Source organism: Pelobates fuscus, chromosome 2 (genome assembly GCF_036172605.1).
Source record: "Pelobates fuscus isolate aPelFus1 chromosome 2, aPelFus1.pri, whole genome shotgun sequence".
Classification (NCBI taxonomy): Eukaryota; Metazoa; Chordata; class Amphibia; order Anura; family Pelobatidae; genus Pelobates; species Pelobates fuscus.
In genome coordinates, this window is record NC_086318.1 from 319,072,944 (window position 1) to 319,085,465 (window position 12,522).

The window sequence follows — 12,522 nt, forward strand, 5'->3', positions numbered from 1 at the left end:
TTGGCTAAGATTATCAAGATAGTTGATCTCACCCTAAGTGATGGGGCTGGATTGGCTGAGATCATCAAGATAGATGATCTCAACCAAATAGGTGAGGTTGCGCAGAGGGAGCACCTTTGAGTATGTTTGCACAAAAATCAACAAATGCAAGATATGATATCGCTGTCTATAGGATTATAGTACTAACCATAAATACAAAGAGACATAAACAGTTATATTCTAGTTGGCATCACTTCATAAAATACATAACAATAAAATGACATACTACAAATTAGTATTTATGAGTCACAAGTTAACATTTTTATTTATTAACTGTAAAATCTTTTGTAGTATACAAAATATTGTGCGAGGTTTATTGCCCAATTAAGACAGAGGTTAAGACTTATTTTTCTTATTTTTACAGTTGCTGCAACTAATTAACACAACAACAATTACAGTTTTAGAACCAAGAGCTTTCTTGATCTGTGTAATTACAAATCAGCAACAGAAAACCTCAGGAGGTGTAAGGAGACAGTTCTATGTTTAATTCTAATTTTTCTGTTACAGTTATTACATTTTGCCTGTTGTCTGACAAGTTTCTAAATGCTTTTCTGAATTCATATGTGTGTGTTATTAATATTAGTTTTACCTTAATTTATTTATATGTTAATGCTACAAAAATGTTTTGAAGTTGCCTAGCATACCAAATTGAATTGGTCGCATAAGAAAATTCTTTAACCTTAAGCTTAAAGGAAAACTCCAGTGCCAGGAAAACAATCCATTTTCCTGGCACTGCAGGTTCCCTCTCCCTCCCACCCCCCAATCCCCAGTTGCTGAAGGGGTGAAAACCCCTTCAGTCACTTACCTGAGGCAGCGCTGATGTCCCTCGTCGCTGTTTCCTCCTCCGCGCCACTCCTCCTTCTGACTCCGTCGGCCGGTGGGCCAGACTGATCCCGCCCACTGGCCGAGGAGACCTAATGCGCATGCGCGGCAATGCCGCGCATGCGCATTAGCGCTCCCCATAGGAAAGCATTTAAAAAGATTTTCAATGCTTTCCTATGGGGAATTGAGCAACGCTTGCAGGGTTAAGAGTAGTGGGAGTTGGCACCCAGACCACTCCAATGGGCAGAAGTGGTCTGGGTGCCTGGAGTGTCCCTTTAAACAGATAGGAAACATACTGCAGCAGGGGCACAGGGACACTAACCAGTAGGTTACCATCCCCCTTTAACCTAACCAAAACTCACACAACATTATTGATATAACTTGGTATTATTACTAATTGTATCTGAAGATATTTAGTAGAGTGCTAATGTATATTTCAACACTAACGATACTTCACTGCAATTCTGACAGACATTATTTTTTATACATTCAAGGTTCTGTTTTAAAGAATAATCAATGTCTGGAGTTTGCAAAATACCCTCTGAATTCCAGAGAATGTAGACCACATTTCAGCCCGTCCAGAAACAATTGAATAGCTAAAATCTGGAACTGAATAATAGAAATGCGCAACTAAATGCTCTAATACAGGATTAGCAACTGTTTGCTTGCAAATTGGGTCCATGCAAACTTCCAGGATGTGGTTGGATCAAAATTTCAGGCTTGCTGTTGCCAGTTCTAGGGGTAGCTTTCATTAAAGGGACACTATAGGCACCCAGACTACTTCATCTCACTAAAGTGGTCTGGGTGCACTGTCCCTGTTCTCTTGTAATTGTAATTATTGCAGTTATTGAGAAGCTGCAATGATTATCTTGCTGGGTTAACTCCACTTATTGTGGCTGTCTACCAGCACTTCCAGGTCCTTAATGGACTTTAAATGACGCTGGCCGTCCTCATGGTTTGCATGAAGACAAACCAGCAACAGCTAAAACACTATAGGGAAACATTGATTCAATGCTTTCCTATGGCGTAGACTTAATGTTATGTTACTCGCCGCGCATGCCCATTAGGCCCCCCCACCGGCTGCCATGGGCGCTTGAGGAGCTGAGGCAGAGAGATGAGAAATGAGATTATCACATGCAACATATGTCTACACTAATGCAAAGATGGAGAAAAACTCTCATACGTGGAAGCAGACACATTTACACAAAGCCAGAGATATATAAAAATCCCTGTGCGCTGCCTTGTAAAATTCTATATGCAAATCTTTATTTTGTTGAGCAGTATAAGCTAGTGTGCAGGAGTAGGGGGTAGCTGGTATGCAGGCTGGTTGATGAGCTGGTGTGCAGGAGTGGGGGGGTACATGATCTGATGTGTGAGTGGGGGGCTGTAGATGAGTTGGTGTGTAGAAGTGGGGGCTACAGATGAGTTGGTGTGCAGAAGTGAGGGGTTGTAGATGTGCTGGTGTGCAGGAGTGGAGGGGCTCATCAGGTGAGCAGGAGTGGGGGGTGTAGATGAGCTGGTGTGCAAGTGTCAGTGGCTGTAGTTGAACTTGTATGCAGGAATGGGGAGGGGTAGATGAGCTGGTGTGCAGGAGTAGGGGGAGTAGATGTGCTGGTGTGCAGCAGTGGGGGGGCTGTAGATGAGCTGGTGTGCAAAGGTGAGGAGGAGGTAGATGAGCTGGTGTGCAAAGGTGAGGAGGAGGTAGATGAGCTGGTGTGCAAAGGTGGGGAGGAGGTAGATGAGCTGGTGTGCAGAAGTTGGTAGGGGCTGTCAATGAACTGGTATGCAGGAGTAGGGAGGGTGTAGATGAGTTAGTATGCAAGTGTGTGTGGGGGGGGCTGTAGATGAGCTGGTGTGCAAGTGTGTGTGGGGGGCTGTAGATGAGCTGGTGTGCAGGAGTGGGGAGATGGTAAATGAACTGGTGTGCAGGAGTGGAGAGGCTGCAGATGAGATTGTTTTTGTTTGTTGTCCCTTCAACTGGGAGACAGTGTCAGAGTAGGGACAACACACAATTCTATACTGCTACCTCCAAGGCTGCTTTGAAAAATTCTGGGGCAATATTCTGAATATAAATCATTCATCACTCTCATTAAAACCCCTGTGTCTGGACAGTCACAGACAGTAATCCACAGTCTCAAATTCACTCTATCACCTCCCTGCCTTGAGCTGCTGTCCACCTGGGGGTGACGTGAGGTTGTGCGACGTTGCGCATTATTGGCTGGCAGCTGGACGTGGAAGATGGCGTGCTGTGATGGTCCCATATATTACCAGCAATATCGGTAACTTTGAAGACCAATGCCAATTATTAGAAAAATGCTCTAATAATTGAAACAATAGCCACTTGATTCCTATTGCATACTACACACAGTAGTCTATATGTCTCATACAGGAGGTATATCATATAATAATGTGTACTTTGTGAGCTGCAACGTCACTGGGTGTTAAAACCCAGAAAAAATAGGTTTAAAAGTTAAAGGGAAACTCTAGTCATCAGAACCACTACAGCTAAAAGTTGTTAAAATTAAGTTAAATTCAAATTGTTATGGTGTTAGGAGGCCCCCTGGCACCCTCTTACCTCAAGGGGTTAAGCCTCGAACGGTTAAACCGCAATGTTAAGCTCGATTTCTTTTTTTTTTTTACTTTTCACCAGCAGAGGAACCGCCTATTGCGGCCATGTGACCCCTCTTTCAGGGGTAAACCATTCGAAAACAAATTAACTCCTTGAAGTAAGAGAGCACCTGAGGACCTCCTGGCACCATAATAACTTAATTTAGATTAAGTTCTTATGGTGCTTCTTGGTGCCTAAATTGTCCCTTTAATCTAGTGGTTCTGGGGCAAATAACCTATCCTTGCAAGCTGAGCTGAGTTTAACCCCTTAGTGACCAGACCGCTTTTCAATTTTTTTACCGTTTGGGACCAGGGCTGTTTTTACATTTCTGCGGTGTTTGTGTTTGTGTGTACTGTAATCATTGCTGCCGGCCCAGTAGTGATGGGAGTGAGCGCAGGACTTATCTTTTTGTATCTGCGGTGTTTGTGTTTAGCTGTAATTTTCCTCTTACTCATTTAATGTACCCACACATATTATGTACCGTTAATCTCGCCATTAAATAGTCTTTTTAATGATACCATTATTTTCATCGAGTCATATAATTTACTATAAAACAATTATAATATATGATGAAAAATTTTTTTAAAAAACACACTTATTCGAACTTTGACCCCCAAAATCTGTTATGCATCTACAACCGCCAATAAAAAACACCCATGCTAAAGAGTTTCTAAATTTTGTCCTGAGTTTAGAAAAGTAGAATGTTTCAAAAGAGTAAAATGTATCACAACAATATCATCAGTGAAAGTGCCGTTTATGTGTGAAAAATGCAAAAAACATCACTTTCACTGACAATATCATCGCTGTGATATGTTTTACTGGTTTGACACACTGATTTTTGTGTTCAGCGACGTCTACCAAGTAAAACAATACCCCCCATGTACAGGTTTTAGGGTGTCTTGGAAAGTTACAGGGTTAAATATAGTGCTAGCAAATTATATTCTCTGGACTTTCAGCCTGGGTTGTCAGGCAGGTCCCCCAAATTGCAATCTATAAAATTACTTAATTATGTAAAAAGCTTACATAAATATGCATGTAGAATTTAAATATATACATATTTATATATTTGAAGTCTACATGTATATTTATGAAATTGTTTATGTATATTTTTAATTATTATGTATATGGACATATGTATATTTTGTATTAATTTTATTTATATATATATATATATATATATATATATATACACATAGATATACAATACGATGGGAGTTTTGCACTCCAGCTCTCCTCCAAGTTTTGGCCCGGTGCTCAGCTGTACACAAATACAGTCTCCAAAAAGAAAGCCAGCACTCAAGGACTTCAACGTGAAAAAATAGGCGTTTAATCCAAGTGGTCAACGTTTCAGTTCACAACTGTTGTGAACTGACAAGTTGTGTCCTGAGGAAAGTTCCCAGTTGTGAACTGAAACGTTGATCATTTGGATTAAATGGCTATTTTTTCACGTTGAAGTCCTTGAGTGCTGGCTTTCTTTTTGGAGACTATACATAAATATATATAACTTCATTCTAAGGGTATTTTGATATATATATATATATATATATATATATACCTGCTATCTTTACTATTGTTTTGGCTTGTGGATGCCAAAATAAATAATAATGAATTAAAAATAAATTTAAAAATGTAAAAATTATAAAATAAACATTTTAAAAATGATATATATGTAATTTTATTCTAACTGTGATATATATATATATATATATATATATATATATATTAATTAAAAATAAATTTAAAAATGTAAAAATAATAAAATAAACATTTTTAAAATGATATATATATAATTTTATTTTAACTGTGATATATATATATAAATATATAACTATATCACAATTAGAATAAAATTACATATATATCATATATGATATATATGTAATTTTAAAATGATATATATGTCATTTTATTCTAACTGTGATATAGATATAGATATATATATATATATATCTATATCTATATCACAGTTAGAATAAAATGACATATATATCATTTTTAAAATGTTTATTTTATTATTTTTACATTTTTAAATTTATTTTAATTAATTATTATTTATTTTTCATAATAATATATATATATACAATATATAGTTATTCTATATATTCTATATATACATGCGTAATTTTACTCTAAGTGTATTTTTATATTAATATATGTATATATTAATAAAAAATACACTTAGTATGATGTTTTATATAGATTTATATATACATATTATATATAGATATAATATATAAATATATATATATATATTTTTTTTTACTTATTTACTTTATTTTAAAACTTTTTTTTTTTTACTTTTCACCAGCAGAGGAACCGCCTATTGCAGCCATGTGACCGCTCTTTCAGAGCGATCACATTGCCCATGTGGTCCTATTTAGCTGAGGGAGGACTCTCTGGGCTGTGGAGAAGAAGACGATCGCCGGCGAGGGAACAGCAGCAATCAGGGTACGTCCGAGTTCCTGTGGGGGGTATTTACTTTTATATTATTTTGTATTTAATTGTTTCATTTTTTTTTTTTATTTACTGAGTGCCTCGACCCCTCGAGGCACTCAGCACACAGACAGAGCATCGGAAACCTGCCTGATGGCTTCCGATGCTCTGCCTCACTGCCGGGCGCCACATGGAGGAAACCGGAAGTGATTGATCGGGGGGAGCGATCACCCGGCGGCCCGTCAGTGAGAGGGGTATTGCAGAATGCCTCGAGATTGAGGCATCGTTGCAATACCCTTAGAGCAGCTGGAAGCGCTTCCAGCACTCATATTTGCCGGGGATGTACAAGGTACGTTAGCGGTCGTTAATGACCGTTTTTTGTCTGATGTACCCTGTACGTATGTGGTCATTAAGGGGTTAAACTCAGCCTTTCCTGAGAATAGTCACTCAGGACAGTCACTAACGGGGCTTCCTGGTTTCGATCCTGCAAAGATTGCAGGACTGATGTTCAGCATCTTCACGCTCTGCATGAATGCTCTAATCCCATAGAGATATATTGACACAATGCCTCTCTATAAAGAGATGCTGATTGGTGCAGGAATGGATATCACCTATTTCAATAAATCATCAAAAATATTTGTTTAGTTTCCTTTACCAAATACCTATAACACATTTATTTTTTACGTTTTAAATTTATAAAAGCAATTTATTAAACACAGTTATTTCCTTTATTTAAATCAATTAAGTTATTAAATGCATACATTTTTAGAAAGCTAAACAATATAGATATACTTTATCTAAAATAATTCTATGGGAACTTTTTGCTATAGTTAGTGCTTCTTCAAATCACATGGTTAGATTCGATATGGTAATAATGATATGCATTCATTAAACTGTGAATTGTTGAGAATTGATTAATGAACTGCAAATATTAGAAAAAAATAGCCACTTGGCAAAATTCCCTAAATGAACTGAAGTGGTCATGGTGCTTAGAAACACCGGTGCCTTTTTACCTGAAGTGTTACATAGGTTTTTAATGGTTCAACTCTAAAGTGGAGTTAACCAAGTATTTGCTTGAGCAGGAATGATAGGCTGTAATCGTCAGCTGACACTCTTAGCCTATCACTGGCTAGCTTTAGCAAGTAATGCTTTAGAAATATACATAAACTCACAGCCAATCAGTGCTGCTCAAGCAGCAGAAAAGAGGTTAAAGGCAAGAAGGTGATGTGGACTTTAGAAATACTACAGGCACCAAAACCACTTCATTTCAATTAAGTGGTTATGGTGCCTGTAGTATTTCTAAAACTCAATCTGTTTACCTAAAATTTGGAGTCCCCCTATCAATTCTCCATAATTTCTCACCAAGTGAATAATCTGAAATTGATCAACATTATAATTGACAGCATATGCAATGCAAATTAACTGTCTTTGTAGTACTAGTTTCAACAAATTCAAGCATTTACACTGTGCTAAAGTAACAATCTCGACTTGTTTAAATGATTATGAAATTTTTCTTACAAGTAGCTCGCAGTTATTCTTGAAGGCAAGTCTCGGAGTTTCCTTAGCATAGTGCTGCTGGGAGAAAGTTTCACCATGTCCATCTTCATCTCTAGCCTGAAGGAACATAAAATGGCCTATTTAGTGACTTCAAATAAAACAGCTACATTCATTCAACAAATCTAAAACAAAACATAGTGTCATACATATAATAGGTTAAATAAATAATTTAAAGAAAGCCACACCATAACTATATTTGTATTATCATAGATTCCTAAACTATTATTCTATATAAAAAATATACTGAGTAGAATGAGCCAGGTAAAATAACACAAAAACATAAGCAGAACATATCATACAATCATACAGTTATCATACAATTATATGTGGCTATTGGGGTGCAGGTTCTGTATGATTCTAAGTACCAAGGATTGCATTCTAGTTATTAAATAAATTGATCAGAATTGGTAAATGAGCACAAACGCTGCACAATTTAATAATAAAAAACTATTTTTTTCTGTTGCAGTACACGTGTTCTTTGAAGTACTTTCTAAGGTGCCACGGGTAAGTTAGAACCACTTCAGTTTTTATAAATTACTTGCATTTGATATTAAACTTTCATTTTATAACAGAGTACTTGTTGAATAAAATGGATGATATTGAGGGACTAGGAAAAATAATTAATATTTTTTTTTGCCAGTGATGCTTTCATTTACCTAAAAAAAAAAAATTACTGCTGACGCCTCCGGTACACAATGGATTAAATGACTCAGAGAGAGAACCACCACTAACGGGGTTCATTCACAGAGTCTAGAACTGAGGAAAACTAATAAGGGAATTGCACGTTTTGGGCAAAATTGCAGATCTAATAAAAGCTGTGTTTGGAGAATATCCCAAGTTTTGGTCTAAATTGTGAAATTATGTTCACACTTCTTAACAATCCTCAGCTCAGTGACGACACACCAATGTTTCTCGGTCCTCCTGTGCTTTCAAATGTATTTGCCATTACTTGCTAAGTTATTTAACAAATGCCGTTTTTCCCTTGTTTGTAGCAACCATCTGAAAGCCCTGCCAGGAGAATGTGATGCTGCAATCCAAAATGATTTGTTGGGATGCACTCAAGTCCTGTATTATCAGGAAACGCACACCATCAGTGTCAACGGTGCTTCATTACCAAATCAGAGGTAAAACATTTTATCCGGATGATGCATTCATTATTGCATGTTATTTTGATCTACATTGTTAATTAAGAAAGCTACAATTTAAATGGGAATATTAAGTGGACCCTTTAGGCTGTCTGGATGGAATGTTTAATTTCCTACAAACACTACATCGCGGCTCCCACTGATGGAGTCAGTAGATATAGTGAGAGGAGGGGTGTCAGTGACACACTCATTAAAACGTTCATTTCTCGGTGACATTTGCTCTCTGCTCTCAACTCGTCTCATACAACTGTTCTGTCTCTCTGTCTAGTTTTCTCCTCGCCTCCTAAAATTCACAGCTGAGCTGTCTCCATCCCATATGGCTCGCATATAATTATGTATATTCCATTTTTACACTGCATTAAAATGATGGTACTCTGGCACGGAGCCAACTCATTAAAAAAAAATGGAACGAAACATCCGTGAACTAAAAGGGAAAATAAATTGAAAGTATGAAATACACAGGAGACTGGCATTCAGCTAGCGGCAGATAGTGATGTGTGCTTCCCTTTTATAAAATGTTCTGCATTTCCTAAATATGTAGACAATGGCAGATAGAAAAATATTGCTATGTGTATATTATGAAGACGCACATTATGCATTTTTCCCTTAAAAGTACCTAAACTCCTGTGTTAAGCATGAAATGGGAAATGTACGGGTCCGTGTATTATCACGCTTGAAATGTGCTGAATCGATATGCTATTGGTGAGCTAATATAAATCAACGCATCAAGTCCCAATGTCAGGAGTCATCAGGCACTCCTCTTCTTGATCAGAATCTGAACATGCTCTGTAATTGTCTGTAGCAAATGTTTGTACAGGTGAAGCAAGATTCAGTTGCAGCTAATTACCAAAACAACTTTATCCCGATTCCTAATGAAGCAGTTTTGGTGCCATTTAAGAGTTAAATTACTTTGTTTATCCAGCCCAAGTTACACTCCCCTGCATGTGACTTACACAGCCTTCCTAAACACTTCCTGTAAAGAGTTATCTAATGTTTACACTTCCTTTATTGCAAATTCAGTTTAATTTAGAATATTTTTTTTGTTTTCATGCAGGCTGTGTCAGTCACAGATAAGGGAGGTAAACAGAAACAAAAGTGATTTAACTCCTAAATGGCAGTGAATTGAGCAGTGAAACTGCAGGGGCATGATCTATATACAAAAACTGCTTCATTACGCAAAAGTTGTTTTGGTGACTATAGAGCCCCTTTAATTCATACTGACTCACTTGCACAGTACAACATAAATGTGGCTGTGCCAAGTTGGTTAACAGCAATACAGTACGGCTAAATCAGCCTTACCCAAGTACAGTTATATACAATGATTAACAAGGAAGTTAATTTCCTCATTATGACATCCCAAAGCATAGGAGATGGACTTTAGGTGATGGGGAATCCTTAAATAGTTTACAATCTGCTTGAAAATAGTCTCATAAAAAATTAGGGGAATACATTTATTTTTAGTTTGGCTATTGATCACAAACTCTAATATGCTCTTAACTACAACTTTCTTTTTTTCTAATAGTCCACATGCAAGATTTCATGACTTGGATTCCAGTATATATCAGTACAGATTGTATGCATACCACATCTGCTGATCACAGGGAAGTCTTTATGTTTAAATGCACAATGCTGAATTTGTCCTTGTTCCCTGCCTCCTTAGGTAGAATAGCACTTTAAATTAGCGACTCAATATTTCTTCTTCATGGGTACAATAAATAATCCTTCAGCTTCCTAACTCAATGGATTCAATAGTGTAAGGAATACAAATCAGTATTCTGAACATTATAGTTCACTGTGGTCCACCAAGAAGTGCCTCTATTGACAGGCACTGGAGGTAGTCTTAGCTCTGCAATGTAGTCATTGCAGTTTCTTGAAAATGGTTTACATTGCAGGAGTAAGTGGGACTGGGACACTGCACCTAGACTACGTCAATGAGATGAAGTGATCTGGGTGCCTATAGCGTCCCTTTAACTCTTCTTTTTGTTACAGAGAAACAGACATGCAGAGTAGGCTTAAAAGCTACTTAGGGTAATCATAACTAAATATGCATTGATGCTAAGGAGCAAGTCATCAATGTTCATTCTCTAGATTGAAAGCTATATACATACAAATAATGTGTGCTGAAATATCTATAAATTATAATTTTATTTTTGTTGGTGTCTTCTTCCAAGGAAGATGTATATTTTATCTCAACATAGAACTTTTAAATCCATATTTAGTTTGAAACTAATAGACTGAAATTCTTCTGAGGTTGTTTTTCTATGGTCATTGACTGTTTGCTTTTTCTGTCTATAGCTAGGATGATATCAAATCATTAATTTCCTAATTTGTAGCTACCTAAAGACAGGCTTTTCAAAAGTATGGGGTTCCATATGCTAACTATACTTCTTTAAAGAAATTCAATGAAATTGCTTATATTTAATTGGATGTGTGAATAAATATAAATAAACATGCTGTTCTTTGTCAAACACATGCTATTGTTCAATATAATGCTTCTAGTGTTTTAAAAAAAAAAAAAAAAACATAGTTTAAATGGAACTGAGCAAAAAATCATCTCCAATGTATCACTCTCGAGCAAAGTCAGCACAGTTACTCCTGGGAAAATGATGCACAAAAAGACATACAAATAATGTGTGCTGAAATGGCCATGAAAGTGGAGAAATAAAGAAGATGAAGAGTAATAGTAGACTCATTTTGCATCCTTGCTCCCTCACAATCAAGCTAAAGGGACTCTTGTGCCGTGAATTCCATGTTGAGGCATGATGATGAGGCAGATCTCTGAGAATGTTCGGTCATGCTGCGTTGATCATACCGAGGTAGGTTGCAGGGAATTTTGTCACAACTCCAGCATCCTCTATTTGTCAAATCCATATATTGGATGCATTGTGTGAGTAGGACCATTTACAAAGAATGTTCTCACTGTGCAAAATAAGGGTCATTCATTTGTACTTGTCCCCCAGATAACAAGTTGCCAGATCTACTCTGATATTATATCATTTGTTCCAGGCCAGAATGTTAGCCTTTGCTAACAGAGAAGGTCACTCTACAGCAAATAATTCCGGTTTGTGGACAGTGTTCGCTAACTGAACTTTAATTATCAGGGGTGTTGTTTGTTTGTTTTTTGATAATTCATATGATAGCATGTATGATATTATTGATCTCGTTCTTATCTGCTCACATTTACTTATGCCCCCTGTACCTCCATCCAGGCAGCTTGTGTTGAACCATTTGCAAGCAGTTTAACACAAACTGAGGCTCTGCCAGCATCTATGGATAGATTCGGGTGTAAGTCAAAATAAATAAATAAATAAATGAAGAAATCTGTTGTTGCTTCCCTAATTGGAAGTGGACTCCTACATTAGTCCATCCAGCTTTGGACTGCACTGATAGGCTGAGACCAATGTAGGTGGGATCATCTCGCGTTCCAAAACTATTATTGCCACCCAAAGTTCAACAAGCTAATGTGAAAGTCCACTTCTGCATTTCCTCAGCATTCCACAAAAAAAGGCTGGGCTGGACTGTAAGTGCCCGGGAAGGCCCGCTTTTAAAAACAGTATGTTCTTGCTCATACAACAGAATTAGCATTTGTTGTAACTGGTTGTAAGCCTTGTTTGTAAGTCGTGTTGCGATTTTTTGTGTAAGAGTTGCAGCCTGTGTGACTGGTATGGCATTTTAAGATGCACATTGTAGAGAGCACTTTAGCGTATATGCATAATTCTCATAATCGCTTCAACATTACCTGAGCTGCAGAAAAAGAATTAGATGTTAAGCACCAGCAAAGATTCCTTGTTTTTGTCAAATTGCTTGAAGATTGTGGAGACAGCACCCACAGACTCATTGCACAATAACAAGTACAATAGGCTGTTGCAATTTTGTTGCTTAGAGTGCCCCTTTAAACAATATATTTCTGCTGGCTCA

The 12,522-nt window shown here is 37.1% G+C and overlaps 1 protein-coding gene across 2 annotated transcripts in view; it reads right to left on the reverse strand.

Moving 5' to 3' along the window:
* The window catches only part of SOBP (sine oculis binding protein homolog), a 153,291-nt gene that overhangs the window by 37,700 nt on the left and 103,069 nt on the right, over nt 1-12,522 (reverse strand). For both annotated transcript variants that reach the window (XM_063443539.1, XM_063443538.1), the window contains one exon: nt 7,421-7,516. In XM_063443539.1, the coding sequence (XP_063299609.1) occupies nt 7,421-7,516 (96 nt within the window). The remainder of the gene's footprint in view (nt 1-7,420; nt 7,517-12,522) is intronic.